The 27,743-nt window shown below is 41.5% G+C and overlaps 1 protein-coding gene across 1 annotated transcript; it reads left to right on the forward strand.

Moving 5' to 3' along the window:
* On the forward strand, positions 1 to 26,647 carry wnt4 (wingless-type MMTV integration site family, member 4). Its single transcript, XM_040116210.1, has 6 exons — positions 1 to 651; positions 22,448 to 22,529; positions 23,635 to 23,788; positions 24,115 to 24,246; positions 24,679 to 24,821; positions 25,726 to 26,647. The coding sequence occupies exons 1-6, from the start codon at positions 575 to 577 to the stop codon at positions 26,194 to 26,196; spliced, it is 1,059 nt and encodes a 352-aa protein (XP_039972144.1). The 5' UTR covers positions 1 to 574; the 3' UTR covers positions 26,197 to 26,647.
* Positions 26,648 to 27,743: the final 1,096 nt, after the last annotated feature.

The raw sequence follows: 27,743 nt of genomic DNA on the forward strand, positions 1-27,743 counted from the left end.
GAGACGGTGGTGTGTGAGGAGGAGCCGCGCGTACTGACGCTCAGAGGGTGTGCATGTGCCCGGGGAGAGTCGGAAATCCCGCGGTGCGCGGACAGCAGAGCCCCGCTTGCCTGAGAGCGGGACCCGGCAGCGGGTGAGAAGCCTTCGGGGAGGAGGAGGAGGAAGAAGCGCGTGAGAGCTCGCTCATCTGGCTCTTATTGGACTGCCTCTGCACGCGCTCTCCCGGCTCACGTTAGCGCGCAGCTGAGAGGGAAAGCAAACACAAGTTGATTGAGAAGAAGGGGTCCGATTCAGCCCGAGCGGCTCCAGAGTCTTGACCGTATTTTTAGCATCCCTCTTTTCCCCCTCTCCCCGTCCCTTCTGAGTGCGGAGCGGCAGAGAGGGAGGGACGGGAGACCCGGGCGGACGGATCGCGAAGCTGCGCGCCTCCCCGGTGGCCGATCCACTGGATGCGGGATGATGGATTAACCGCCCTCCCCGGACCCCGCCGCCGTTTTCCCTTTTTCATCGCCGACCGCCGGTCCACCTCGGGATTATTTCAGCTCTCGCCGACCCCCTCTCCCTCCTTCTCGAGATGACCGAGGACTATGTTTTGCGGTGCGTCCTGATGCTCTGCTGTGCGCTCCTCTCCGCCAACGCGAGTAACTGGCTGTAAGTTGGAATTCACACACCTAACCCCGATTCCCGGTTTTAGAGAGTGGACCCCATCCCTCACTCTTTCTCACGTCCACTCCTGTCATTCACCTGTTCTCTTCCTCCTCATCTTCACATCCTCCTCTTGCGTCCCCTTTCCCTCCAGCTCAGTGGCCGCTCGGGTTAATCGTTAACCATCCACACACACACACACGCGCGCGCGATCACACACGCACTCTCTCTGTCTGTCTCGCGCTCTCTCCCCCAGACTTAATAACTTACCAACACCCCCCCCCCCCCAAAGATCATTACAAAAAAAAGTCAACCCACAAGTGAAAAAGCACGTTCTTTTTGAAAAGGCGCAGGTTTCCATATAGGTGAAATTTCACAGTCTTCAGTGAAAGTCACATTACATTTGAGAGGAGCTGTTCTTCTGAGTCTGATCCTTGAATTTTGGAAACGACGTAGCAGGGACCTAGTAAAGAGATTTAAGATTCTGCTTTATTGCAGGCTGTAAAACCCTAATGAGCTAATTTTCTTGTTAGGCAATAAAAAATGTGAAAACTAACAAATCTTCATTTCAAGGACCTGTGAGGAGTTCACAGAGCCGTTAAACCTCCGTCCTGCATCCTTAATAACACTTTAGGACACTCCTGATTTCAAGGTTTTGTCAACATTGAGAGCTCGGTGCAGGTCAAGAGAAAGAAAAACACTGACAAGAGTCATTATGAGGCGGGTGTGGGAGGGTTCAGCAGCATCTGAGCCAAAGAACCCCTTTAAAAAAAAAAAATCAGAAATCAAATTATAAAATGAATACACATACAGATGTTACAGCCACATATTCAGAGCCTAAATACCACATGAATACCACAGTTATGCTAAAATACTTAATACATAATTACATAAATAGAATCAAAACACTAACCTCTAAGTTCTGCAGGTGGAAACCAACTGTTTACTTGAAACGTAATACAATATCATAGGGATATCTCTGGAGATTAGAATAAATAAAGAGCTCAACAAGGTCAGGAAAGGCTGACATCAGCACATGTAGGAATATTTTATTGTTCCTTCATGTTTGTACGGTAAAGGATGTTAAAGCAGTCAGACTGCAGGGGTCTAGTTTCAGTCCCCGTCGAGGATAATGCACAGCGGGAGCCGTGAACTGCACAGTGCCACCTCTTCCTGGGGCCGGTCGCATGTGTGTGCCTGCTCTCCCAGCAGCCTGTGGGAGGTGGTTAGGTGGGTTTCTGCATTCCTCCGCAGGCTCCGCTCCATTTTCTGCTGCCATTCATTCCTCCCAGCTTCAGCACTTTTACAAGCAGCACTCATCGTTTAAGGGGGACCTTTCTTTTCTCCTCCACCGAATCCAGGCTCGGCTGATATGAATTATACCTGATATTGATAAAGTTACTATTTTGTGACACACTGCCCTATTCTTATAATCTTCCTGTGGGCGCTTAAAGGGTTGCTGCATGTTGACTTTCATATTTGTCTTTTTATTTCGCCTCCTTTCCTTGTGTTAATACCTTTATAAGATTCATAATAGATCACAACAGCCTACTATGTTTATATCAGGATAGAGTTGCAGACGGCCCAAATGATATTGTCGACAGATTCCACAGAATAAGTCAAATTAAGGCCATGCCAAAGAGCACTGCCTACCCTCTCTGAGTGCAGGGTAATTGTGCTGTTTGGGGCCGAAGGCGTGGTGACAGCAGCACGGAGCAGGCATGCACAGGCAAGCTGCCGAGCTGCCAGTCTGCTCTACGGGATTACACTGCTGCGGAAAATCTGTGCGGGGCTGTGTGAACTGTATCTGAGTCCTCGACACCTCAACAAACCCTCACGCTTCAGTCTCACAGCAGAGGCTACGCTTAGGGTCAAAGAATGGGAAGCAATTCGATTATTGCGGTTAACAAGTGGTGGTAGCTCGGACCGTAAAAACATGCGACAACTACCCTACTGTATCTACGGAGCAGTTTACCACGGCAGCACTTGACTGGACAGGGCATCATGGCTGTTCATTTCAACTGTTAGTGTGTTTTCATGATGCGCAACACATTGAGGAATGAATATGAATAAGCATCTCTCAATATCCCTGCTATTTGTTACTATTCGCTGTTGCTGCCATGTCCCGTGTTTATCTTGTATTCTGGTTGACTGTAAATCAAATGTTTCTATGAAATTATGTGAGAATTTGGATTAGGAGACAATGGGCCCCTGGGCACAGACATGAAAGGCCCCCTCCCGCGGAGGAGCACAGGCCCTGGGGTCCCCTGACCTATTGGGCCTCTGGGTCTGTGCCTGATAGGTCCGTTCAGCCATCCAACCGTGGGTGGGAGGAGTGTCCAGCTACATGGCCAAGGCTCCTTTTAATACATTTTTAATGGCCGACAGCATTACATAATGAGAATAATAATAATGATAATAATGTAATGACCTTTCAACAAAGAGGAAGTGCTCCGACTCCATTGTTTTGTTTTTTAACTTCCTGTTTACATGGGAATGTGTAAACGCTGTGCAGGCTAACATGTGTTGGTATTTGTGTTTTATTATGTGTTTATAACAAAATAATATAACAGATGTTGTCCGAGTGGCCTTTCAAAATGCGTCTTAGTGCAATATTTTTGCACAGTCCTGCGGGCGTAATATTATTTGAATTGTATATTATTCAAAATTATATTATTAACAAAACATACAGTACATGTTACATAGTTGGGTGAAAAGTTGTAGGTGTAGTGATTGTTAGTGACAAATGCCAGTATTATTGATAACTTAATAACCTGCATTGTTGGACTGATAAATTAAGCATCAGAGCTCTTGAAATCTTCCATCACAGAAGCAAACAAGCTGCTGCTGCAACGTACAGTGAGCTAGCTGAGCCAGTCGGAAACCACTTCACACAGAATGTAACTTTGCACCAAAGATTGCCTTTATAATCCGTCGTGTACGAGGTGATGTCAGGTCATATGGCCTCCTCATTTGTAAATGTGGACGTGTGCTCCCTACTGAGAAAGCTATAGCAGGCTGTGTGACCTGATCAGGACTGCGACTTGTATTTACTATAGACAGCAACAGCAACAGGAAGTTAAGAGACAAAACCGAAAATGGAACTAATGATAACAGGGGCTGGACAGAAAAGGTTAATACAATTTAAAGGGGCAGCCCAGTGATTTTGTCCTGCACTTTTAAACAACTCTGAAGAGACAGATTTTTAAAAAATTGTCACAATGGAAGCAGCAGAGGATGAGATATCGTGACTTTTACTCCCTAGTATGGGAGTGGACTTGAGTGCCCCTTTAACTAAAGTCTACCAGATTAATCCGATTGTTTTGTTTGTTTATTAGTCTTGCAACTTAATTGGGATAGTGATCACTTTTTAAAAGTAGGTTAAATTTTGGTTTCCCACAAGTAATAGATATTTCATTTTATATTGCAACTAGTGTAGGTCAAAACTGACAAAATACTCAGTACTTGAAAGACAGCAAATTTACACTTACACTAATATTGCATTTTAGAAATGTATTAAACAGCCATTGATTAATTGTGCCAAAACTATTTTCTTGTTTTCTTTCTTCTGTGAATACCTTAAGGGTTTTGGACTGTGGGTTTGACTAAATAAGCATATGTGTCACCATGTGTCATATGGGCTCTGAGAAACTGTGATGGGCATTTTTCACTATTTTCTGATATTTTATAGATCAAATCAGTATTTATTAATCGTGAAAATAATGGATAAGGAAAATAATTGTAATGATCGCAGCCCTTGTTCTGTTGTATTGGAGAAGTATGACGTGCTATTATTATTTCACACATGAAACGTTTCTTTAAATCTGCATTCACTGATAATGATTCTTAGTGGCTGAAGTGTTTCTAACACCTCTCTGCTGTTCTTGCGTCATATTAAACCACAGCCTGATCCGGACTTTACTTCACCTGTAGCTCTGCCTGTCACTGTCACCTTTAGCCCACGAGCCAGGATGTGATCACCTTGCCAAATCTCGGTGGCTGCTGAGTCATGTTGTGTGTGTCCCGCTGCCGAACAGGGATATCAATGCTACTTTTCATTAGTTTGTCCGTCATCACCCTCCTCCTCCTCTTACCCTGCACCGACTGGTTATCCTGCACCTGCAAACTGCTCAGGGTCTGCTGTGTGTGTGTGTGTCTGAGTTTTTCTGTGTATGATTTTTGTTTTGTTTTGTTTGTTTTTATGATGGAACATGTAAGCTGGCATCTCCCTCAACAGTGGCACACACTCAGTAATAACCACACTGACTGCAGAAGAATGGTAGCCACTTAGAGTGCACCACACACACTCCAACTCACACATAGATGCATACACACCTGAAGACGATGAAAGTTGTGCATCTGTGTGTGTGTGTGTGTGTTTTGAAATCAAATGAAAGAATGTAGAAATACACAGGCTGGTGAGAAACCAGATGGATTAGCAAGTGGTCTCACTTTAGTCTGCAGAAGAAGAAACTGCTTTAACCCTTTAGGTTACGTATACAATTAAGGGGTTTTACAGTGGAGGTCTATTTGTAAGGGATTATGTTCTGTAGTGATGGGTAGCTACCCAGATACCGTAGGTGACATCCAAGTGTAGCATTTTAGCATGCTAACATGTACTAATTTGCACACAGTGCAGCTGAGGCATAAACCAAAGCACTGGAAAAATAAAAATTCCGGTGCAACCCCTGTGGCTTAGGGGTTAAAGGATAGGTTACTATTCCTCTGCCACAGATCAGTGAGGAAACACTGTCAGCAGAAGCAAAAATAGGGAATTTCATACAAAAAAAACAAACTTTGGAAGATAACCACTATATTTGTCTAACTCCCCCTAAGCCTCATATTAGCTTCAGATAACATTTGGAACACGACTTTGAATTTTGTCCCCCATCTCTTACATTGGAAATATATTAAGAAGATGTCTCCTAATAGCCAGTATGAATGATGACAGCAACTAAAACCTTATTCAATGTACGTGTACATTTGAGGATTTTTTTAAGACTGACTAGAATGTGAACCCGTCCTAAGTTGCTGACCATGAACAACGACATCAATGGTTCAAGTCCAGCGAGGGACCTTCGTTGCATCTCTATCTACCTTGTTTCCTCTCATCTCTCTGTACTGTCTGTAATAAAGGTATAACAATGCCCCCCCCCCAAAAAAATCTATAATCAATCTAAAAAATTCTGACCTGATGATGTTGCTGGATTACAAGTTAAGGGATCACTAAAGTGATTACCATTATTCCTGGTAGGGGAGGGCATGAATGCCTGTATTAACTTGCATGGTGATCCATCAAATAGCCGTCGAGATATTTCATTCAAATCAAAAATGTCAACCTCATGCTGGCGCTGGATGAAAAGTCAGGGGATCATCAAAGTCATTAGGATTCATCCTCAGGGGACCATAAATCTACAAAATTCATCCAATAGTTGTTGAGATATTTCAGTGTTGACCAAAGTGATGGACTTGACAACTACTCTTGAGAACTATTGGATGGATCTGGTTCAGACATTCGTGGTCCTCAGAAGATGAATTGTAATCACTTTGGTGATCCTCTGACTTTTCATGTAGTGACATCGTCAGGTCAAAATTTCAATTTGTCCAGTGCTTTGGTTTAAGACCAAATACTTGAAAAGCTAATAACATTCCCATCGGCCTCAGCAGTATATATGTTTCATACTAAATAGCAAGCAGCACAATGACACTAAACAAAGATGGTGAACATGGTAAACATTATACCTGCTAAACATTAGCTTAGCAATCACAGAAGTCATTGTGAGTATATTAGTTTACTGACGTTAGTAATCAGCATGTATGGCATTCTAGCATGGCTGTAAACTCTTACTCTTGTTTCTACCATATTACAATTATACATTTGACTTTTAATTAAATTTTTAATACAGAAACGGAATCAATTGACTCTATGTCCTTGTTTCAAAATGTTTTCAAAAGTTACTTAAAATGTAAAAAATCTCAAACACTGACCTGGGAAAAAGTAATCACAGTGGTTGGGAATAATTACTCCCACCACTGCTGTGGCAAAAGAAGGATTACATCTGGCATGTGTCTAAAGAAAAGTCAAAAAACAAGAGGCCTTGCTCAGTTTCATTTATTTGTTTAGTTAAACTGTCATGAATCTGCTCTGCAGAATCCTCATTTATTTGCTTAGGAAAGCACGTCTCCTTTAAAAACTAGAAAGAGTTGAGTGTTTGCTTTTTAAACACTTCACTTTCAGTAGAGAACAGTGGGTTCAAATTTGGATGCCATGTGCTACTGTCAACATGCAAAAGATACAGCAGCAAAGCAAACAGAATATGGAAATGAATATGGGTGTAATATTCTGGTTTAGGCAGGATAGTTCTGATTTTAAAATTTTGCTTTGCTATTCCTGCTTTGTACAAGATTCAGCCGGAAGCATCATGGCTATGTTACCACCTGGGTCAAGGCTGGCAACAAAAAGGGAGGCCATACACAGAATTAGGATACAAAAAGTCAATTATTGAACCCGAAAGAACAAAACACTTTAACAGAACTATGAGGCGTGTAAATAGGGCAGAAGTCAATAGTGTGTGTAATGTGTGGATGGGTATAAGCATGGTTTTTTGTGTGTTGTACGGTGCAGCAAATGAAAGAGACAAAGGAGGTAGGTTAGGGAGGATGCTGGAACCCTGAAGAGAGACAGAGGTGGCCTAAACGGCAGTTCTTTATGCACTTTAGAGGTCCTTTCCAGATGCTGTAGGTTCGAGCAAACGAGCCTACCCACTCCGCCTACCAGCTACCTGCAGGGGAAAAACACAGCAGAGCAAAACAGGCAGGCACACAGAGTGGGAGGGCCGTCACACTTATCATCGACATCCATTTATATAATGCAGCATAAGGAGCACACACACTGGTCTTTCTTTCTGTGTCTCCCTCTCAGTCTCTCTCTTTGTCTTTCTGTTTCTTTGTGTGTGTGAGTGTGTGAGTGTATGTGTAAGCGTGTGAACATATACACATATGTCCTGGACAACCAGATGCTAAAGAGATGGCAGCTGATGGGTAACAAGAGAAAGCAGAGACCTTGGGTACGCGGTACTTGCGGTACATGCTGGCGCCTCACACTTCTTTTACACACTCTCTAACACACACACACACACACACGTGAATGTGGTAAAGCTGTGGCATTTTATTTCGAGACCTCGTGTCACCAGAGTGTGTACAATTACCTTGACGCACTTGGAGCCACGGGGAATCACTCAGGATAACCAGATTATGGCCAGGACAGCTCGGGGCCGACGAGAAAACACCAGGGTTGCTGAAAGACGAGAGACAGAACTGGGAGAGCCACATAGGGGTACACAGGGTTTTGGGAGACTTAACACACCCTCTGGTGGCCATGTTGGAGGGCACGTGCTCCTGGGCTGTGAACAGCTGATTGTATTTCTGAATTTACACTTCGGATTGTGTTGGATGCAATAGCTAGTGAGCAAGTTAAACAAGGTGGGAATAGTAACTTTCCCTAAAAACGTTTTAAAAAATCTTGATCATATGCAAATACCTGTTGCTGTAAACCTGAGGTTTTCAAACTGCGAGGTGCGCCTCCCCAGGGGATGCGGGGGTGCGGAGAGAGAGAGACATGAGGCATAGATATTGCATGAGGTGAAAGGGTCAGGTGTATGCCAATGTTCCAAAAGCAACGGGAAGTTAGTGTAGTTTAGCCCACTGACTTGTCCTGTATAACAACCTGAAGAACAGTGGCAGCAGCAATGGCAGTGACACACAGCTCATGGAGGCAGTTAAGTTACTTTAAAACCCTTAGTTCCCGATTTCCAGGGGAACACGCAGATATGATACACATATTTTTAGGTTCAGTGTTACGTTTTTAAGCTTTCTTCACTGTGAAAATTATCAAGTGATAATTGTCTCTACATCAACGGGTACATTGAAAACAGAGACCGCTAATGTAATGTTAATAGCTAAAGACACGGGGCTCAAGTTGTAGCCCAGAGCTAGCTCACTGAATCCGTGGCAACATAACCCCAACATTGACTGTGTGGGGCTCACAGTGGCAGACTTTGAAATTCCCTGCTGTAAACTAGGGGTCCCTTATGTCAAGTCCCTGTCCAGGGTAATACCCCTTAATTATTAATGCAAGAGCAAACTTTGGAGCATTAGGAACATTTAAGGGTATTTAAGGTAATGTTCAAGGCTTCACTTTGGTTTATAAGCCAAAAGCAAAAATGTAAAACTAAGGGATTCTGTTCAGTAGTGATGGCGAGGTACCAGATAAGGGAGAACCATGCTGAACATGAATTCTAACCTTATACACAGAGAGCTCTTTCTATATACAGACTTGTGTACAACACACAGTTTACACATGTGCTAACAGTGTAAACATTAAGTAGAAGCGGTAACTGGTGCATGTCCAATTCTGTCCACTGTGCATGACTGATTTGACAAGCAAGCTTATCTTGATATCTATCCAAACTGAATGTGAAAGTAAAAACAACCATAAATTCATCTTTGACACTGTAAAAAAACTCAACTTCAATGCAGAGATATGGATGCAAATAACATTCTTTTCAGTTTGCAATTTTATGAATTTCTGTATCCAACAAATGTGACAGTGTACGAGATCAAATCCTTAGTCTTGTCATGAGTTGTATAATATCTTTGCCAGTGCATTATTGTAAAGCCAACCTGATCACTCGCTCAATTTGCTCCTGTGTCTTTAGAAATTGTCAATTGATCCAAATTTCAAATTACATATTGGATCTTTTCTCACTAAATTTCCTCAGGGAACTCAGACATATTATTATCAACTCACTCTCTTCTTGCAGCACATTGACTTTAAAAGGCCATAGTTAACAATAATTCTCACAAATCTACCCTGCCATAAATTTAAAATAACTACAGACAAATTTTCTTATTCATTTCTTTATAACTCTATGCAGTGTTTTAGCCACTTTTGGCACCTGTTAGGCCCTTTTACCTTGTGTTTTGGTTGTTTAGCCCACACATAGGCTGTGTGGTTGAGTCTTCCTGCTTTCATCAATGTAATAACATAAGCAGCTGTTTCAAGCAAACAAGCTCAGACAAGCTCAGACAAGCTGGCTGTACCCAAAGTGAACGAGTGGCTTGTGAAGAAAGTCGAAGTTCTGGCAAGCTGCTGGTGGAGACCAAAACACATGAACTAATAGCATTTGTTAGATGTTCAGAATCTCTGGTGTGCATCTGCGGTTTAAACAGGAAATTGTTGCAAGGAAGTGTAAGTTATAAAATTAAATTAAATTTTACTAGCTAGTACTATTACACACTCATTTAAAAGGAAAAACCCAAGAACATGTTTCAGCTTTTCAGAAACTCTTGAAAGACGTTCTACAAAAGGAAATAAATTGAGAACTAAAAGCTGCCGCCCTGTGAATGGATAATGTTTTACAGAGACTTGCTTGCTCAAAAGCTGATATGATCATGCATGCCTATCATCTTTGTCCAACCAAACCCAACAGCGCAAAACCACCACGTCACATTTTGGTGGTATGATACATTTTTACCAGCTTTACCCATAGTTAACTAGCTAACAAGCTGACTTTACCTAAACGCAGAAATGGTCACAGGTACACAGCACAGGAATCAGCTGCAGCCAAGTCCTGCATTTAGAAACAATCAGCTGTTCACAGCTATTGTTTCCTAAGAGCTACAGACCACCAACATGGCCGCCAGAGCATTTGTTACATCACCTGAAATACAATAGAAAGCAGGACAAAGAATCAGAGGACAGTGACATTACAACAGGCTGTAGACTATGGTGTGATGAGGCTGGTGCCCATGAACATTATACGTACACACGCACATGCGCATACACACACACACTCATTGGCTCCCTTAGTTTTTTCGGGCCACTGCAAAAACACCAAGCAAGGAGGTTAATTTCATGGCTTTTACTGCCTCTTTTTCCAAACGTGTGTGAAAGTGTGTTTTTGTGTGTATATGTATGCATATGTGTGAGGGTTGTAGTGTTGGCAGAGCATGTTATTTTTAGGGGGAAATGAGCTCTAGTGGAGCCAGCAGCATAAAAATACACCAGGACACACATACACACACACACACAAACACACACACACACACACACACACCCACACAATAGTCATGTAGTGCGAGCGGCTAGCTGATGGGTAAAAGTGTTAATTGAACTCATCAGGTAGTTTTCATTTTCTCCTTTAACTCTTTCCCGTCTTATAACTTTACTGTCTCTCTGCTTCCACTTTTTTGTCTTCCCTTCACTGTCTGACTATGATTCCCTTCTGTCCTCTCTCCACTGTCTTTCCCCTCACATCCTCCCTCCTTCTTATCTTTCATTCTTTCCATTGGAGGTACTTTCTCCCTCCTACATTTATTTTATCTGTCACTGAATACATAAGAGCAAGGCTATTTTGAGTATTATGACTCAAAATTAGATCCACCTAGTCTTCCAATACAGAAACCTAATCACCAACCCATTATTACCACCACCCTAAGGTTCCTGAACCAATGACTGTATGTAGGCAGTTCTTTGTTTTTCATTTTGATGTTTTGGTTCATAAGCATTTGAGGAGTTTTATTCTTCAGTGACATAGCCATCATTTAAATCATTCATACTTTTTTGACTCCTGACAAAGAAATACAGATAGAATATTACTAGAGTCAATTCCCAAATGCTTTACAGTTTATACTGTATGTCAAAGCACAGATTATCTTTACAATCAAATATTTTTTGTAAATTCCTACTCTTTGTCATTAGATTTATACTAGATCACCACATTGTTAAAATATTCATCATCTTTAACATGACATCAACAACATGTGTTTGAGATACAGGATAATTCTTGACTGCGGCCATTCTACATCCACGACAATAATGCCAGAGTTTATGTTGAGAAATGTTTACAGTTATTACGACTATCAAAAGATCATGGTCATCAAGGTCTGAATGGGACAGAAAGTCAGCCCTGGACCTTTCAGCTGCAACTGGCCTGGGGGGGCAGGGAACTTGGGTGAAGTAGGTGAGGGTTGAACTTGGTTGTGATTGGCCAGTGAGCCCAGTCCTGGAACACGCACGCAGGACGCTCTCATGTGCGACCCAAATTAAATGCATACAGAGAAGGCTGGTAAACAGACATACAGGGCCAGTAAAGACTTTTGGAATTTTCTCACAGTCCTCCGGCCCACCAGGATTTGTCCCAGTAGTCCGGATGGCCAGTCCAACTATGATGGTCATAGTCATAGATGGTGATGAAGGCAAACATTTAGATGAAGGTAAACTAGGGGTCCCTTATGTCAAGTCCCTGTCCAGGGTAATACCCCTTAATTATTAATGCAAGAGCAAACTTTGGAGCATTAGGAACATTTAAAGGTATTTAAGGTAATGTTCAAGGCTTCACTTTGGTTTATAAGCCAAAAGCAAAAATGTAAAACTAAGGGATTCTGTTCAGTAGTGATGGCGAGGTACCAGATAAGGGAGAACCATGCTGAAAATGAATTCTAACCTTATACACAGAGAGCTCTTTCTATATACAGACTTGTGTACAACACACAGTTTACACATGTGCTAACAGTGTAAACATTAAGTAGAAGCGGTAACTGGTGCATGTCCAATTCTGTCCACTGTGCATGACTGATTTGACAAGCAAGCTTATCTTGATATCTATCCAAACTGAATGTGAAAGTAAAAACAACCATAAATTCATCTTTGACACTGTAAAAAAACTCAACTTCAATGCAGAGATATGGATGCAAATAACATTCTTTTCAGTTTGCAATTTTATTAATTTCTGTATCCAACAAATGTGACAGTGTACGAGATCAAATCCTTAGTCTTGTCATGAGTTGTATAATATCTTTGCCAGTGCATTATTGTAAAGCCAACCTGATCACTCGCTCAATTTGCTCCTGTGTCTTTAGAAATTGTCAATTGATCCAAATTTCAAATTACATATTGGATCTTTTCTCACTAAATTTCCTCAGGGAACTCAGACATATTATTATCAACTCACTCTCTTCTTGCAGCACATTGACTTTAAAAAGGCCATAGTTAACAATAATTCTCACAAATCTACCCTGCCATAGATTTAAAAATAACTACAGACAAATTTCTAATTCATTTCTTTCTAACTCTATGCAGTGTTTTAGCCACTTTTGGCACCTGTTAGGCCCTTTTACCTTGTGTTTTGGTTGTTTAGCCCACACATAGGCTGTGTGGTTGAGTCTTCCTGCTCTCATCAATTTAAAAACATAGGCAACTGTTTCAAGCAAACAAGCTCAGACAAGCTGGCTGTACCCAAAGTGAACGAGTGGCTGGTGAAGAAAGTCGAAGTTCTGGCAAGCTGCTGGTGGAGACCAAAACACATGAACTAATAGCATTTGTTAGATGTTCAGAATGTCTGGTGTGCATCTGTGGTTTAACAGGAAATTGTTGCAAGGAAATGTAAGTTATGATAATCTGATGATACATCAGAGGTGATTGTGCCTCTTTGATACCCTGTTGGTCAAAAATGCAGCTTTAAGAAATGTCCTCATAATTTACGAAGTCAGGTTGATTCACAACCCCCCTCCCCCTTTTAAAAAAATAGAAATTAGGTACTCAGTAATTAATGTTAGGTTATCTACTGTTTCTAAGTATTAAAATGCCATTTACTGCTATCAGCTAGTGTTTAAACTGTATGACAGTTAAAACGTTGATACACTGTTACTTTTGTCCCTCAGCTGACTCAAACTACTTTAGCCTGCAACTTAATAAGAATGGCCAAACTGACATGATGGGTCAGAGGGATCAAGGGACAATGGCACCCACTGGAATCTTGTTGGCCATGTTTCTTCTAGTGGCAACATGAAGTTGACATATGTGGTTTTTAAAAAAGCATCCCAAGAGCTGTTTGAATTGTTATTGAATTTGCCCTCACAGAGCTGCTAGCATTTCTTTAGATGATCAGTTTTGTTTAGAAATTGGTTGAAATGACAAGACACCTGAATTTTACCAGCTAGTACTATTACACACTCATTTAAAAGGAAAAACCCAAGAACATGTTTCAGCTTTTCAGAAACTCATGAAAGAAGTTCTACAAAAGGAAATAAATTGAGAACTAAAAGCTGCCGCCCTGTGAATGGATAATGTTTTACAGAGATGTAGAGACTTGCTTGCTCAAAAGCTGATATGATCATGCATGCCTATCATCTTTGTCCAACCAAACCCAACAGCGCAAAACCACCACGTCACATTTTGGTGGTATGATACATTTTTACCAGCTTTACCCATAGTTAACTAGCTAACAAGCTGACTTTACCTAAACGCAGAAATGGTCACAGGTACACAGCACAGGAATCAGCTGTAGCCAAGTCCTGCATTTAGAAACAATCAGCTGTTCACAGCTATTGTTTCCTAAGAGCTACAGACCACCAACATGGCCGCCAGAGCATTTGTTACATCACCTGAAATACAATAGAAAGCAGGACAAAGAATCAGAGGACAGTGACATTACAACAGGCTGTAGACTATGGTGTGATGAGGCTGGTGCCCATGAACATTATACGTACACACGCACATGCGCATACACACACACACACTCATTGGCTCCCTTAGTTTTTTCGGGCCACTGCAAAAACACCAAGCAAGGAGGTTAATTTCATGGCTTTTACTGCCTCTTTTTCCAAACGTGTGAGAAAGTGTGTTTTTGTGTGTATATGTATGCATGTGTGTGAGGGTTGCGGTGTTGGCAGAGCATGTTATTTTTAGGGGGAAATGAGCTCTAGTGGAGCCAGCAGCATAAAAATACACCAGGACACACATACACACACACACACACACACACACACACACACACACAATAGTCATGTAGTGCGAGCGGCTAGCTGATGGGTAAAAGTGTTAATTGAACTCATCAGGTAGTTTTCATTTTCTCCTTTAACTCTTTCCCGTCTTATAACTTTACTGTCTCTCTGCTTCCACTTTTTTGTCTTCCCTTCACTGTCTGACTATGATTCCCTTCTGTCCTCTCTCCACTGTCTTTCCCCTCACATCCTCCCTCCTTCTTATCTTTCATTCTTTCCATTGGAGGTACTTTCTCCCTCCTACATTTATTTTATCTGTCACTGAATACATAAGAGCAAGGCTATTTTGAGTATTATGACTCAAAATTAGATCCACCTAGTCTTCCAATACAGAAACCTAATCACCAACCCATTATTACCACCACCCTAAGGTTCCTGAACCAATGACTGTATGTAGGCAGTTCTTTGTTTTTCATTTTGATGTTTTGGTTCATAAGCATTTGGGGAGTTTTATTCTTCAGTGACATAGCCATCATTTAAATCATTCATACTTTTTTGACTCCTGACAAAGAAATACAGATAGAATATTACTAGAGTCAATTCCCAAATGCTTTACAGTTTATACTGTATGTCAAAGCACAGATTATCTTTACAATCAAATATTTTTTGTAAATTCCTACTCTTTGTCATTAGATTTATACTAGATCACCACATTGTTAAAATATTCATCATCTTAACATGACATCAACAACATGTGTTTGAGATACAGGATAATTCTTGACTGCGGCCATTCTACATCCACGACAGTTATGCCAGAGTTTATGTTGAAGTATGTTTACAGTTATTACGCCTATAGAGAGATCATGGTAATAGTTTAATGCAAAAGTAAAGCCTGACTACTGGCATGAGCCAACATGCAAACTCAGGCCATTTGTGCGCTGCCATTCTTCAACCTCGTCACTCTTACATTTCTCTGTGTCTTATGAACAAATGTAACTACTTACTGCAATAGAACAAGAAGACGACATGTAAGCAATAATATGTCAACGAATCAACAAATAATGAACAAGGTGTTAAAGATGCAGCATGGCATTTCCTCCGCAGAGTCAGTTTATATATTGAGACACCTCTGAATGCATTAACAGCCTTTTACATTGGACACTTATCAAAGAAAGAAAAGTTAGACTGTGTTAATTAAAAATGTGTTAATTGTGTAAATTACCATCCATTTTGATTATATTCTGTTTAACCACTTGTTGGGTAAGTTTTACCAATGAGCATGAAGTGATAACATAGCATGAAGCTATGAAGCTGAAGTACCGTTGGTATGGTTAATAGACCCTACTTATGGTAGTTCACCTGTTGACTGGAATTATGTTTGAGGCGTAATGATATATTTTTTTAACTTACACCAACCAGGCAATCTGAGTACTGACTGTCGACAAACGGACACTGCAGAATGGTACATGTAATATAGACATAAAGTACAGTACAGTACAGTAGTTGATAGGAGATTGGTTGTAAACTTATACCAAACCTTAAAGGATAAGTTTACTTTTTTTCAGCTCTGTCTTCCTACAATCCTCACATGCTATATGTACAGAGAGAGTTTTATCAGTCGCTGTCTTTGTTTCTCCTGTCCATACTGGTGGCAAACAGATCCCTTCTCAAAGTAAGTCTGTGTCAAAAGACATTGTTATGTTCAGCCAAAGCTTGTACTAGGCATTAACACTCTTTTCAGAAGAAAACCTTTTTTTCTGAAATGGTGAATGTCAATTAAATTAAGCAAAAGAAACTATGACTTCAACCAAACACCAAATGGACTGCGTGAGATAGTGTCTTCTAGGCAATGATGTCTGAGTCACTCAGTCAAGATCTTCAAAATGACGTACTATTTGTTACGAACAGTAGATTTGTGACAAATATTTACCGTATTTATAAAATGATTATGAGAAACAGAATTCAGAGGCCAGCTGAAGCACAGCAAAGCCAGAATTCTGTCTTCCTCACTGACACTTCAGGGCAGGTGCTCACTGACATTGGACTTGAGACAAGTTCAGAGGCCAATATGAGGTTTGTAAGAGGTCAGTGTTGGTTTTTCCTTTTGTTTTCTTTGCAGCTCCTCTTATTCTTCGTCCTTAGGAAATATTTGATCAAGACTGGCATCCGCGTCTCTTGGTACATAGAGGCTTCCAACAGCTATTAAACATCAGACCTTCAAAAATTGCTCTAATACTAGTTCCACACAGAATATTTTTAAAGATAGTTTTGTATTTTTTATTTTCCAGCACCCATCTGTAATTTAAGAACTTAAACGTTTGCTTTATTCAGATTGACATGCAATGAGCAGATGGAGGTGTCTTTTCAGGAACATGTTGAACAGACTGGAAAAACAGACCTTCAGGTAAGGATAGTCTTTCCTCAATTGCCAGGACACCAAACATCCAAAACTGTTCTCCGCAGTGAGGCGTCTGATGGTAAACTGGGATAATAGTGCCCTCTAGAGGTCACTATATGTTTTACATACTGTAAGTGTCCACTGCAGAGGGGACGGGGAGGGTTAGCTCAGGTCACACCACAGTCACACTTGTCTTTACGAGCTCTTTTCTCTGCCGCCTGCAGGCTTCCCACTGGCAGTACTGAATGTAAGGGTTTATTGTTTGGGTCTGTGAAACTGATCTACCGCTTCATTTCATTTTCATTCACTTCATGGCACTTTTTTGGTATAAACTAAAGAAAAATATTGTCAGTGTATCAAGTTAAAGACTCATCTGTAACTTGTTGCAGTATTGCTTTCAAAACCTGTGCACAGTGCCGCAGTAGAAAAGACATTTCTTAGTCTCTTTCTTGCAGCTCTCCTCCTTGCATTTCCCATCCATGCTATATTTACCTGTCACTGTGTACCTCCGCTGTGTGCTCAGTGCTGGAAAGGCAAACATGAGGATATTTTCATATAAATACACATTAGAGATGATGGAGGCACAGAGAGTGTGCCACAGCTTGTGAGCATTTGTGTCATTTTGTGTGTGTGCATGCGTGTGTGTACTTGTGTGTGTGATTGTGTGCTTGTGTGTGTGTGTGCTTGTGTGTGTGTGTGTGTGTGTGTGTGTGTGTGTGTGTGTGTGTGTGTGTGTGTGTGTGTGTGTGTGTGTGTGTGTGTGTGTGTGCAGAACGCTGTGTACTTTACCGAATCATATTACTGTCATGCAGATGTGTCTAGCTTCTATGTTTCCTCTCTCCCCCAACTTTGCTCTTCTCTACTAGGCCTAATGTCTCCTTTATATATGATACAAATTATTTTTCCAGCCATTATGCTCAATGTTGAATAAAAATAATGACAACCTAGACTTGCCTAAAAGTGATTGGCCGGATATATTTCAACCAGAACAAGTACTGCACCATGGCAGGAAGAACATTGGTGTTAAAGTACAAAAAAATAGAAGACAACAGTGGGCAGGATAAGGTTGAGGGATCTTAGCACCTTGTTAGCAAAAGTTACTGACCTGGATTTCCTTAAACTGAACAGATTTAACAAAGGGATATATACAGATTGCTTCTTCTGTCTGACAATAGTCTAAAGATAGCCGAATTTAAAGTAAGACAAAACAAAAAAAGGAAAAAGCAGCAAATTCTTACATTATGGGAAATATGGTTGAGTAATGACGAGAAAATCCATGCCACTCTCACATCTGGCCATTCGATATGATGCTGGAGGAAGTCACTGATCTCGCCCAAGAAATAGTCCGGCACAAAACCTCTGATAAAACCAAAACTCATTTTCACTCTAAAGTTTTTATGTACAGATTAAACATATATGATATAACACGTTAACTAGAAAACTTTAGAGGCACTTGTTATCTTCAGGCAGAGCCAGGCTAGCTGTTTCCTCCTGTTTGCAGTCTTTAGTTTAGCTGGCTATAGCTTCATATTTACCCTACAGACATGAGAGTGGTATCGCACTTCTCATCTAACGTTTTGCAAGAAAGCAAAAAATAGCATTTTCCAAAAATGTCAAACTATTCCTTCAAGCACTGGAAAAAAGCCTGTGGTAACATTATGTCTAACAAATTGCATCTCTGCATCTGCATCTCACGGTCGTCATTCAGAAAGAAGCTCCGAAAGCTAGTAAGTTGACCTTTTAGCTTAGATTGTTTTGTTACACTACCATTATTTTATTATAAAAATTGTTGATTAATTTCATGTTGATCAGCTAATTCACAAATCCACTGATCCTACAATGAAAAACCAGAGCCACTTTTTTATTGAAATTGCAGGAATTCATATTTATTATTGATAAAAGTGGTTCAAAAGTGATTTTTGCCTGGTATTCACCATTTTTATGTTATCCTTTATTTCCCGTCTACAGATAACAACCTGCATCATAAGTGTCTCCTCTGTTTAGAATTATCTGTTATTTTCAGTTTCAGCCTCTCATGAGGCCGTGGGGGGTTCTGGGTGGGAGGTATGGCGCATTCCACCTGGACACTAGTGCGTTTGCAGGCCGCTGTGTGTTTGTGTTGCATTACACATCGCAGCCTTCACAACATCACTGGCTCCACTGGGCTTAGGCCTCTGGGATTTAAGCACGCAACCACCAGAGGCCAGAGAGAGAAGAGGGAGAGGAATAAAGATGAGATGTGGGATGGTGGTGTGTGTGTGTGTGTGTGTGTGTGTGTGTGTGTGTGTGTGTGTGTGTGTGTGTGTGTGTGTGTGTGTGTGTGTGTGTGTGTGTGTGTGTGTGTGTGTGTGTGTGTGTGTGTGTGTGTGTGTGTGTTTGTATGTGTGTTGCCCTGTCCTTCTACGGGTTGACTCCTCTGTCTTCTTGCTGAGGTGTTTTGTTAACCTCATCTCTGGGAAGTGAAGGGTACACACAGTAAAATGAAGAGATAAAGCGAGCCAGGGCTGAAAAGGCTCACACACACTCGCCCAAGGCCTGCACTGAACTTTTCCCACGCGTATATACACACACACAACACACATACCCAGAAAATCACCTGAATAACAGCTTATCCGATGTTTATTAAATGTTTCCAGGGTGAATGTCAGGCCAGCGGGATGCCATCCAGCTGTTTGCGTCTTTGTGTGTGTGGTGCTGCCCGTCGGAGGAGCAGCTTTCCATTGTTGTCTTGTATTTTCTATTTTCTGTCTGATGGTTTCCCAGCTGGATGCCTCAGCCTAAACGTAGCACCCTGCCCAGGGCTATGCTAAACAACAAAGAGAGATCAAACGCGACTCATGGCTTTGATGAAAGCCTCGCAACTGCAAAGGAGTAAATCAGAGCAGGGCAGAGCTGAGTTGGACTCGATCCACATCGGGGGGGCAGACCTGTTGATTTAGGAGGAGAAATAACTTCACAGAGAGTGGGGTCCAGGGTTCCCCCAACAGTTTATTGCATTGCTAGATTTTTTTGACCATGTGGGAACAGCAGAACAAAACACTACATTGAAATATAGTCACCAATGTTTTTATGGAGAACATGTGATCAAACATTTGTCCATTTATACAAGTGGTATACATGGAACAACAATAGTATAGTATTCATTTCGATGTATAAACATGTAGTTGTTTTTTCTTTAACCACCTGACCCTTTTATCTCTATTTTTGGTCTCTACCACCCCCTAAGGGAAATATCTGGGTCTTTGGCTGCTAAAAGCTCCACTATGTTCACCAGCTGGTCTCTAACTGTAGCATACAGTGGGTTCATCAGAGCTAGTCATATTTCTCATGTCATGTGCTAAACATGCTCAACACGCCATAGAGCTGAGTGTAACTACAGCAATTCCCTAACAAATACTCTCCTAATTCATTGTCAAAATTCAAATACTGATCAGTGCAGCTTTAAACAAAATGTCGAGGGTTCCTGACATAAAAACATTGCAAACACTCTGCTGAAGGATGGGGCCTTGATGGTGTTTAAACTTTATGAGAGAGTGAGGTCACCCCTGAGCGTGGATGTGAGCGGATGTGGCTGAGGTGTGGTGGAGTGGGAGAGAGTGGGGTTATCACAGCGATGAGTGCTAAATACTGACACTGTCTGGATGGGAAGAGAAGAAGGCGGCCATCAAAGAGGCAGTGAGAAAGAGAGCGAGATTATCTGGACTGTTGAGAGGAGCAGATGAAAGGGTGAATGGAGAGGAGGAGCTGTTTGACCTCTGAAAGGATGATATACTAATTATACGACCACATTTACAGATAGTATTAAAAATAATGCACTGATGCTAGATGTGTAGTACTTACTATCCCTTTTAGCACCCCAGTTCAGGAGGGTATAAAGAGCTGAGATGTAGCTACCAGCCGACTTAGGCAAAATAAGACAGATAATCAGGATGTTGTGAAGCCATTGTTATGCCCATTAATCCTGTCCACTGGTGTAAAACATTGATAGCGTGACTTTATGTTGTGCATTATAGCTTCGTCAAAAACCTGACAGCAGTATTGTTTTCAATCTGGATCTGTGTCAGGGTTTGATTGAGACGGGCAAAGAGGGCTTTACAGAGGTATGTGTGGTCTTGGGAAATCATAACCTGAAACTCATAAAACAAGCTTGAGAATCCTTAAGGAAAAACATGTCTACTTGTACAGAATAATAGCCTAAAACTTCATTTTGTTGGAATATGCCTCTATTAAGGGCCATTTTGATAGTCATAATCTCCACATTGTATGGAGCAGCCTGCAAAAACTGAATTCATACCTTCATATTCAAATAGTTAGGTTATCATATTTATCATACTTGTCCTAGTCCCTTAAACACTATTTTTTATACAGTTGCAGTGCTGCATTTCTCATTATATGCTCCCATTGTTGCTATCAGTTGTATTTGTACAGTACATATACCACTGTGTAGCCCTAATGCAGACAGAGCAAGGCTAGCTGTTTGCCCCAGCTTCCAGTCTATATGCTAAACTGGGCTAAACACCTCCTGACTCCAGATCTGTAGTTAAGAGACACACATGAGTTTGTATTGAGCTTCTTGTTGAAGCTCAAGAATGTTGAACTATTCCTTTAAACAAAACAGTAACACTATTGTTTCGTGTGTTCTGTTAATTCGAGAGCATGATTAAGTAATTTGAGGGCATGAATTACTCATTTGTCTGCAGACACCTGCCAGGCTCCGTAAAACAGTGTGTTGAATGCTAAATGAGTCAGTTGCTGGCAACTGTTTTAGTGTGTTGACACTGCAGTAAAAAAAAATCTAAAGATGCAAACAAAAAAAACACAACATGGCAAACTAGTTTCAACTTTTTACAGTGCAAATAAATAAGCTGTAACAGTTTCTTTGAGGCAAGCGATTTCAGAAGTGATCTGTCCTGTGAAAAATTACTGTCGAGAAACTGCACTGGAGATGAGGAATTATCACCTCTCTTTGTTTTAGAAGAACTACGATTTTTAGACTCAACATGTTTAAATGATGTCTTAAGACACTTGTAGACAGTACATAATACAGGTTGCTCACCGCTGTAGGAGTCTCACTACCATCTTATAAGAAAGCCTATTTCTGTAAGGTGCAGCTGGGCGACGAGATATGAGACTGAAGTGAGTTGAGGTGGATGTGTGAGGGTCAAGGCATCCAGACCAATGCCATTTTCTCAGATTATGCGTGTGTGTATGCAGGATATCTCCCTGACCTGTCTGGCCTGGAGGTGGTGTGTGTGATAAAACACTTTCCCTCCTCTCAGTGTCCTCATTACCAGACATTTATCCAAAACATTCCCACAACGTCATGGGAATTAACCTTCCTTACACCATCTCTGCTTCTTCCAAATGGTGTCATCTAATTCAACCATCCTGGTCTGAAAGGGAACATTAACTGTGACAGTAACTGAACCAAAGTGAGACTGTAATGGAGATAATGCGTGTATCTTAGCTTGTACCAGGGACATCAGATTCAGTCATTTCAACTTCTTTTTCCTATGGATGTTCTTTCAGGTCACCTGTAAACACTTTCTTTTTCCTTTTGGGAAAAGAAAACGTTACTACTGCACACTAAAGAGATCCTGTTGTGTTTTTTTCTGTCAGGTACTTGGCCAAGCTGTCGTCAGTGGGAAGCATCAGGGATGAGGAGACATGCGAGAGGTTACGAGGCCTCATCCAGAGACAGGTTCACACCTCTAACTACTGACAATAATGTTTCAAAATTTATAACTCTATGTACATGGCTCTTTTCAGACATTCTTGTTACACGAAGAACAAAAAGACTAAACTCTGTGGGACTCCTCGCGCGGCCTGTAGAGGCTTTTACTAGACAAGTAGATAAGCTGTTCTGCTGCTAATTCATGGCAGAGATCTGCCCTTTTGAACTAGACACTTAAGGTGTCTTCACATTATCATGGAAACAGCTTTTGAATGCACCTTACCGTTATTGTGTATGTGGAGAAATGTAATGGTTCGACTTAGATGGCTGCACCGAGCAGAGTGGGGGTGCGCCGAGAAGTAGCAAATTTGTTGAGCTTTGACCTGAGTGACCTTTGTGGGTGCAGCCAATTACTGTTAACAACTGCTTGAACTAAGAGATGGATGATAAAAAAATTTACGTGCATTGTTGAATTTCAACAACTGCAAAATAACAAATTGGCCTCATATTGAGACTAGATAACAAAGATATCAGCTTGTTAAAATATCACCATGTTGAAGCAGCTACCAGGTTTGTAACAAACTCTGAAATGTCTAAAGCTAGCAACATTAGCGATTCTAGCTAATGTGGTGCTACTTTATTAGAATAATTGGGTTTATATTTCCTCACATGTATTACAGATAATGAGGGGACGGGTTATCACAGCTCATCAGTAAAAACAAGTATGCTCACACCCTCACCTTTACCTTAGGCACAATGGTTTTTACCCACTTTTTTCCCCAACCCTCCAAAAGTTATATTTCCTGCTGCAAGTGGAGACTGTTGGGTCCACATTATAGAACGCAGTCATTTTAATTATACATTTATTAAAGCTAAGGTATGTAACCTGTAACTGTTTGTTTGTTTTGTTTTTTGTGTCTTTTTGTGCAGTTTACTGTTGCCTAGCACCTGCCAAGATTTTTTTGGGATGTTCTTGTACCTCCTGATAATTGCCTGAAAACCAATATAATTTTTTAAAAATATCTAGTACTGCAATTAATTAGATAACAACATATCAATGTCTAAATTCAGTTTTTTAGTTTTTATGTATAATTTGTCTGTAGCTGACGCAGCTCTTGTCTGCTTGCTTCAGGTTCAGATCTGTAAGCGCAGTGTGGAGGTGATGGATGCCGTGCGTCGCGGGGCCCAGCTGGCTATAGATGAGTGTCAGTTTCAGTTTCGCAATCGTCGATGGAACTGCTCCACTCTCGAGACAATGCCTGTGTTTGGCAAAGTGGTCACCCAGGGTAAGATTATACACTGCAGCGATTCCTGTCGCAAATGCCCAGCAAGAATTTGGGCTGGTTATGATGGGCAGCAATAAAGCTGATTACCATTAAAAGTTTTTTATCAGTCAACTTCAATATTTCTAAATATCTTTGAAATGACTTATGTCATTATAAGATATTGTGACATTTTTAAAAATTTGTTTCAATTTGTGTTTACATCTGGGCTCCTTTGTTTAGACTTTAATACGCTTTTTATCTGTATACACACTGTTTTTTGCACTTCAGAATGAGACGCTCCTTTCAGTTACATAATGAAACAATATGACTGTGTTTGTGTGTGCTAGGCACCCGTGAGGCAGCCTTTGTGTATGCCATCTCAGCAGCCAGTGTGGCGTTTGCGGTCACAAGGGCCTGCAGCAGCGGAGAGCTGGAAAAATGTGGCTGCGACCACAATGTACATGGAGTCAGTCCAGAGGGTAGGTCTCTCTCTCTCTCTCTCACTCTCTTTTACACAAACACACACAAACACACACACACACACACACACACACACACACACACACACACACACACACGCGCAAAGGAAACAGAAAGAACAATGGACCCTCTACATTTTAATGCAATAAACAATGTGACATTTAAAAATTTATTTTAATTTGAAAAGACCCAACAGATATCATTGGTAGCATTTTAACTATGTCATCTTATCCCCTTGTGTGTGTATAGCCAGATCTTATACAACATCAGTACCGGGTCATGCATGACTACAATCAACCACCAATACAAAAATAATAATAAAAGTTTTTGTAAAATACTGTTCAAGTGTAGTGTTTATGTAATGTTTAAAGGGTGACGACAGAGCAATATAGAAAACCACATTGTGTCTCTATTTTAATATCGTGTCATAGGGTTCCAGTGGTCGGGCTGCAGTGATAACATTGCGTATGGAGTGGCCTTTTCTCAGTCCTTTGTGGATGTGAGAGAAAGGAGTAAAGGCCAGTCCTCCAGTCGGGCTCTCATGAACCTGCATAACAACGAGGCAGGCAGAAAGGTAACTCACTACTCTTGAAGCAAAATTAACCCTTTTGTAGAACACTGCACTTCTTTGAATGGTAGAGGAAGTTTTTTTCTAAAGTTCTGAAAAGTTTTGGGAAATGAGCTTTATTTATTATAATAAGCTGAGTTTATTAGAACTAACCTCGACATGCTGTTGTGTGCTTACATGAGTATCTTGGAGTTTATAACAGCAGCAAGGCTGAGAAGAATGAAAATTGAGAGACAGTGCTATTTAAGTCTTCTGGAGAAAGCCCACGTCAAGTCTCAACTTATTTGAGACGTTCCAGTGTTAAGTAATTTGAGACAAGTCAAGTTTCAAATAATTTTAGTAAAGACCAATTCAAGCCTCAAGTCATTGGAGTCAACTGCAAGTCAAGTCTCAAGTTATTCGAGTTAAGTCCAAGTCAAGATTCACTTACTTTTAGTAAAGTCCAGTCCAAGTTTGAAACCGTATGAAACGATTCCAAGTTAAATCTTAAGTTATTTGAGGTAAATCCAAATCAAATCTCAAGTCATTTGAAAAAAGTCCAAAGCAAGGTTCAAGTCTTTCAAGACTAGCCAAGTCAAGTCTCAAGTCTTTTTATGGAAAGTCAAGTCAGAAGTCTTTATGAGCAAAATGCCAGTCAGTTCCAAGTCTGTCTAATGTAAGTCTCACAGCAATCCCGTTAAAATCAAGTCCCAACCCTGTATTTTTGTGACTCAAGTCCAATTCAAGTCCAAATCTCAAGTCTACATCTCTGGTTGCAGTAGAAAGTTTTGTTGTAGTTGTTACTGTGAGCAAAGTCAATGTTCGAAAGATGGATGCTGGCGTCCACAGCAATTATTTTTTATATTATGCATTGCCATCATCTTATTTCAGTGTCTGTCAGCTAACAAGAGGTTCTTTGGCATCTCTCCAGGCCATCCTGTCCCACATGCGTGTGGAGTGCAAATGTCACGGCGTGTCAGGCTCCTGTGAGGTAAAGACCTGCTGGAAAGCCATGCCACCCTTCCGCAAGGTGGGCAACGTCATCAAGGAGAAGTTTGATGGCGCCACTGAGGTGGAGCAGCGCAAGGTGGGCACCACCAAAGTCCTGGTCCCTCGCAACTCCCAGTTCAAACCTCACACGGATGAAGACTTGGTCTACCTGGACCCAAGTCCAGATTTCTGCGACTATGATCCACGCACACCGGGTATGCTTGGCACGGTGGGCCGCCAGTGTAACAGAACCTCAAAAGCCATTGACGGCTGCGAGCTGATGTGCTGCGGTCGTGGCTTCCAGACGCAGGAGGTGGAGGTGGTGGACAGGTGCAGCTGTAAATTCCACTGGTGCTGTTATGTCAAATGCAAACAGTGCCGCAAAATGGTGGAGATGCACACTTGCCGGTGATGGAAGTTGGAGCACAGAAGGCACTGGTGATAAACAAAACAAACACCCCATACTCTTTCTCAATTACCAAGGCTAGAGGGAGCGCGGAGGACTTGTGAAGCTCCCTCTTCTCCTGCTTGAAACCACCCCACCCTCCTACTACTGGTCAACGGAAACAGACTGAGTGGCTGAGAGTTCAAAGGTCATCCTATTCATTTTATGCCACCATAATGATATCAGTAGTTTATGCATGGGATTTCCTACAAAGCTACAGAGGCAGTTTGTTTCTTCTCTAGTAGTGAGCATCTTTCACTTTCTGTCTCCCTCCCTCACTCTCATATTTGGTTTTGTCATTGATGCTTCTTATTTTTGTAATGTTTAACTTATTTGTTGAGACTGAGGACACTGATGGGGGTCGGACCTAGACGGAGGGGACAGACGAGTGGAGATAAGGGAAAAAACTGGACCCATGGGTGGGCAGATGGGTGGGTGGGATTAAGGGGTTTAGGGTGGGGTCAAGAGGAGTGTTATTTGCCCTCTGTCCTTGCTGCTGCTACTGCTTCGGTGACTGTGCTGGATGTCAAAAAGGGAGACGCCAAGTCTGTCAGAGGTCAGACTTAACCAACAAAGAGGAACGACTCGGAGATGGACTTTCTGTGAATTGCTTCCTGAGTGTACATGGCTGTGCTGCGCTGCGGTTCGGTTGCCGTTGAGTCATTTATTTTGCCACCTGCAATGCCCTAAAGCTGCTCCACTCACACACACTCACTCTCTTTCTGTCGGAGAGAGGATGATAAACAGGTGAAAGCCACTGTCAGCTCCTTTCTGTCTTTTCTGTGGGCCAGTAGCATTGGCAGGTGATGGGCATCAGACACAAAACACTCTCATACTCAGCAAACTTACTCCAGAGCAACATCTGTATTCATGCGTAGTTGCTACCTGCAACGGGAAACCAAACACCTTGTATTTAAACAGTTTTCCGATCAGATCTAAAATGATTTGTTACCATTTCGGAACATCATGTTGTGACAATCTTGCATGCTCATTTGGATTAATGTCGGTCTTGCCGTCCTCCTGCACGTCGCCATCTGCCAAATGCTAGTTGGCTTAGCGCAAACAGAAGTAAACACACAGAGACATGCATGCACCAGCAAACAGACACAATGTAAACACACGCACACACACACACACAAAGGGGTCTGCCAGAGGGTTGCATGCTCACCATGCATGATGACTGAAGCACTTTCTCTCCAAGCGCACATAGAGCCCTCGCCCCACAGCAACAAACATCTAACCACATATTCTACTTTCACATTTTCTCTCTCTCTCTGGCTCACACACACACACACACACACACACACACACACACACACACACACACACACACACACACACACACACACACACACACACACACAGTTTCCCATGCCACTGTCAGGATTCTCTTGTTGTCTTGTACCACCACCATAAAGCCAAGCTTTCCTATAATAACGTGCTATCATTATAGAGACATACTGTAGATCTGTAAAGACTTATACACTGAAGAAGACTATACTGCCTATGAATGT

This window comes from Xiphias gladius, chromosome 21 (genome assembly GCF_016859285.1).
Source record: "Xiphias gladius isolate SHS-SW01 ecotype Sanya breed wild chromosome 21, ASM1685928v1, whole genome shotgun sequence".
Lineage (NCBI taxonomy): Eukaryota > Metazoa > Chordata > Actinopteri > Istiophoriformes > Xiphiidae > Xiphias > Xiphias gladius.

Bases quoted from the DNA above. Each gene is read 5' to 3' on its own strand.
- wnt4 (XM_040116210.1), top strand. From the start codon at position 575: ATGACCGAGGACTATGTTTTGCGGTGCGTCCTGATGCTCTGCTGTGCG. The intron at 652-22,447 runs GTAAGTTGGAAT...TTTTTCTGTCAG, and splicing joins GCCAACGCGAGTAACTGGCT to GTACTTGGCCAAGCTGTCGT. The intron at 22,530-23,634 runs GTTCACACCTCT...TGCTTGCTTCAG, and splicing joins GAGGCCTCATCCAGAGACAG to GTTCAGATCTGTAAGCGCAG.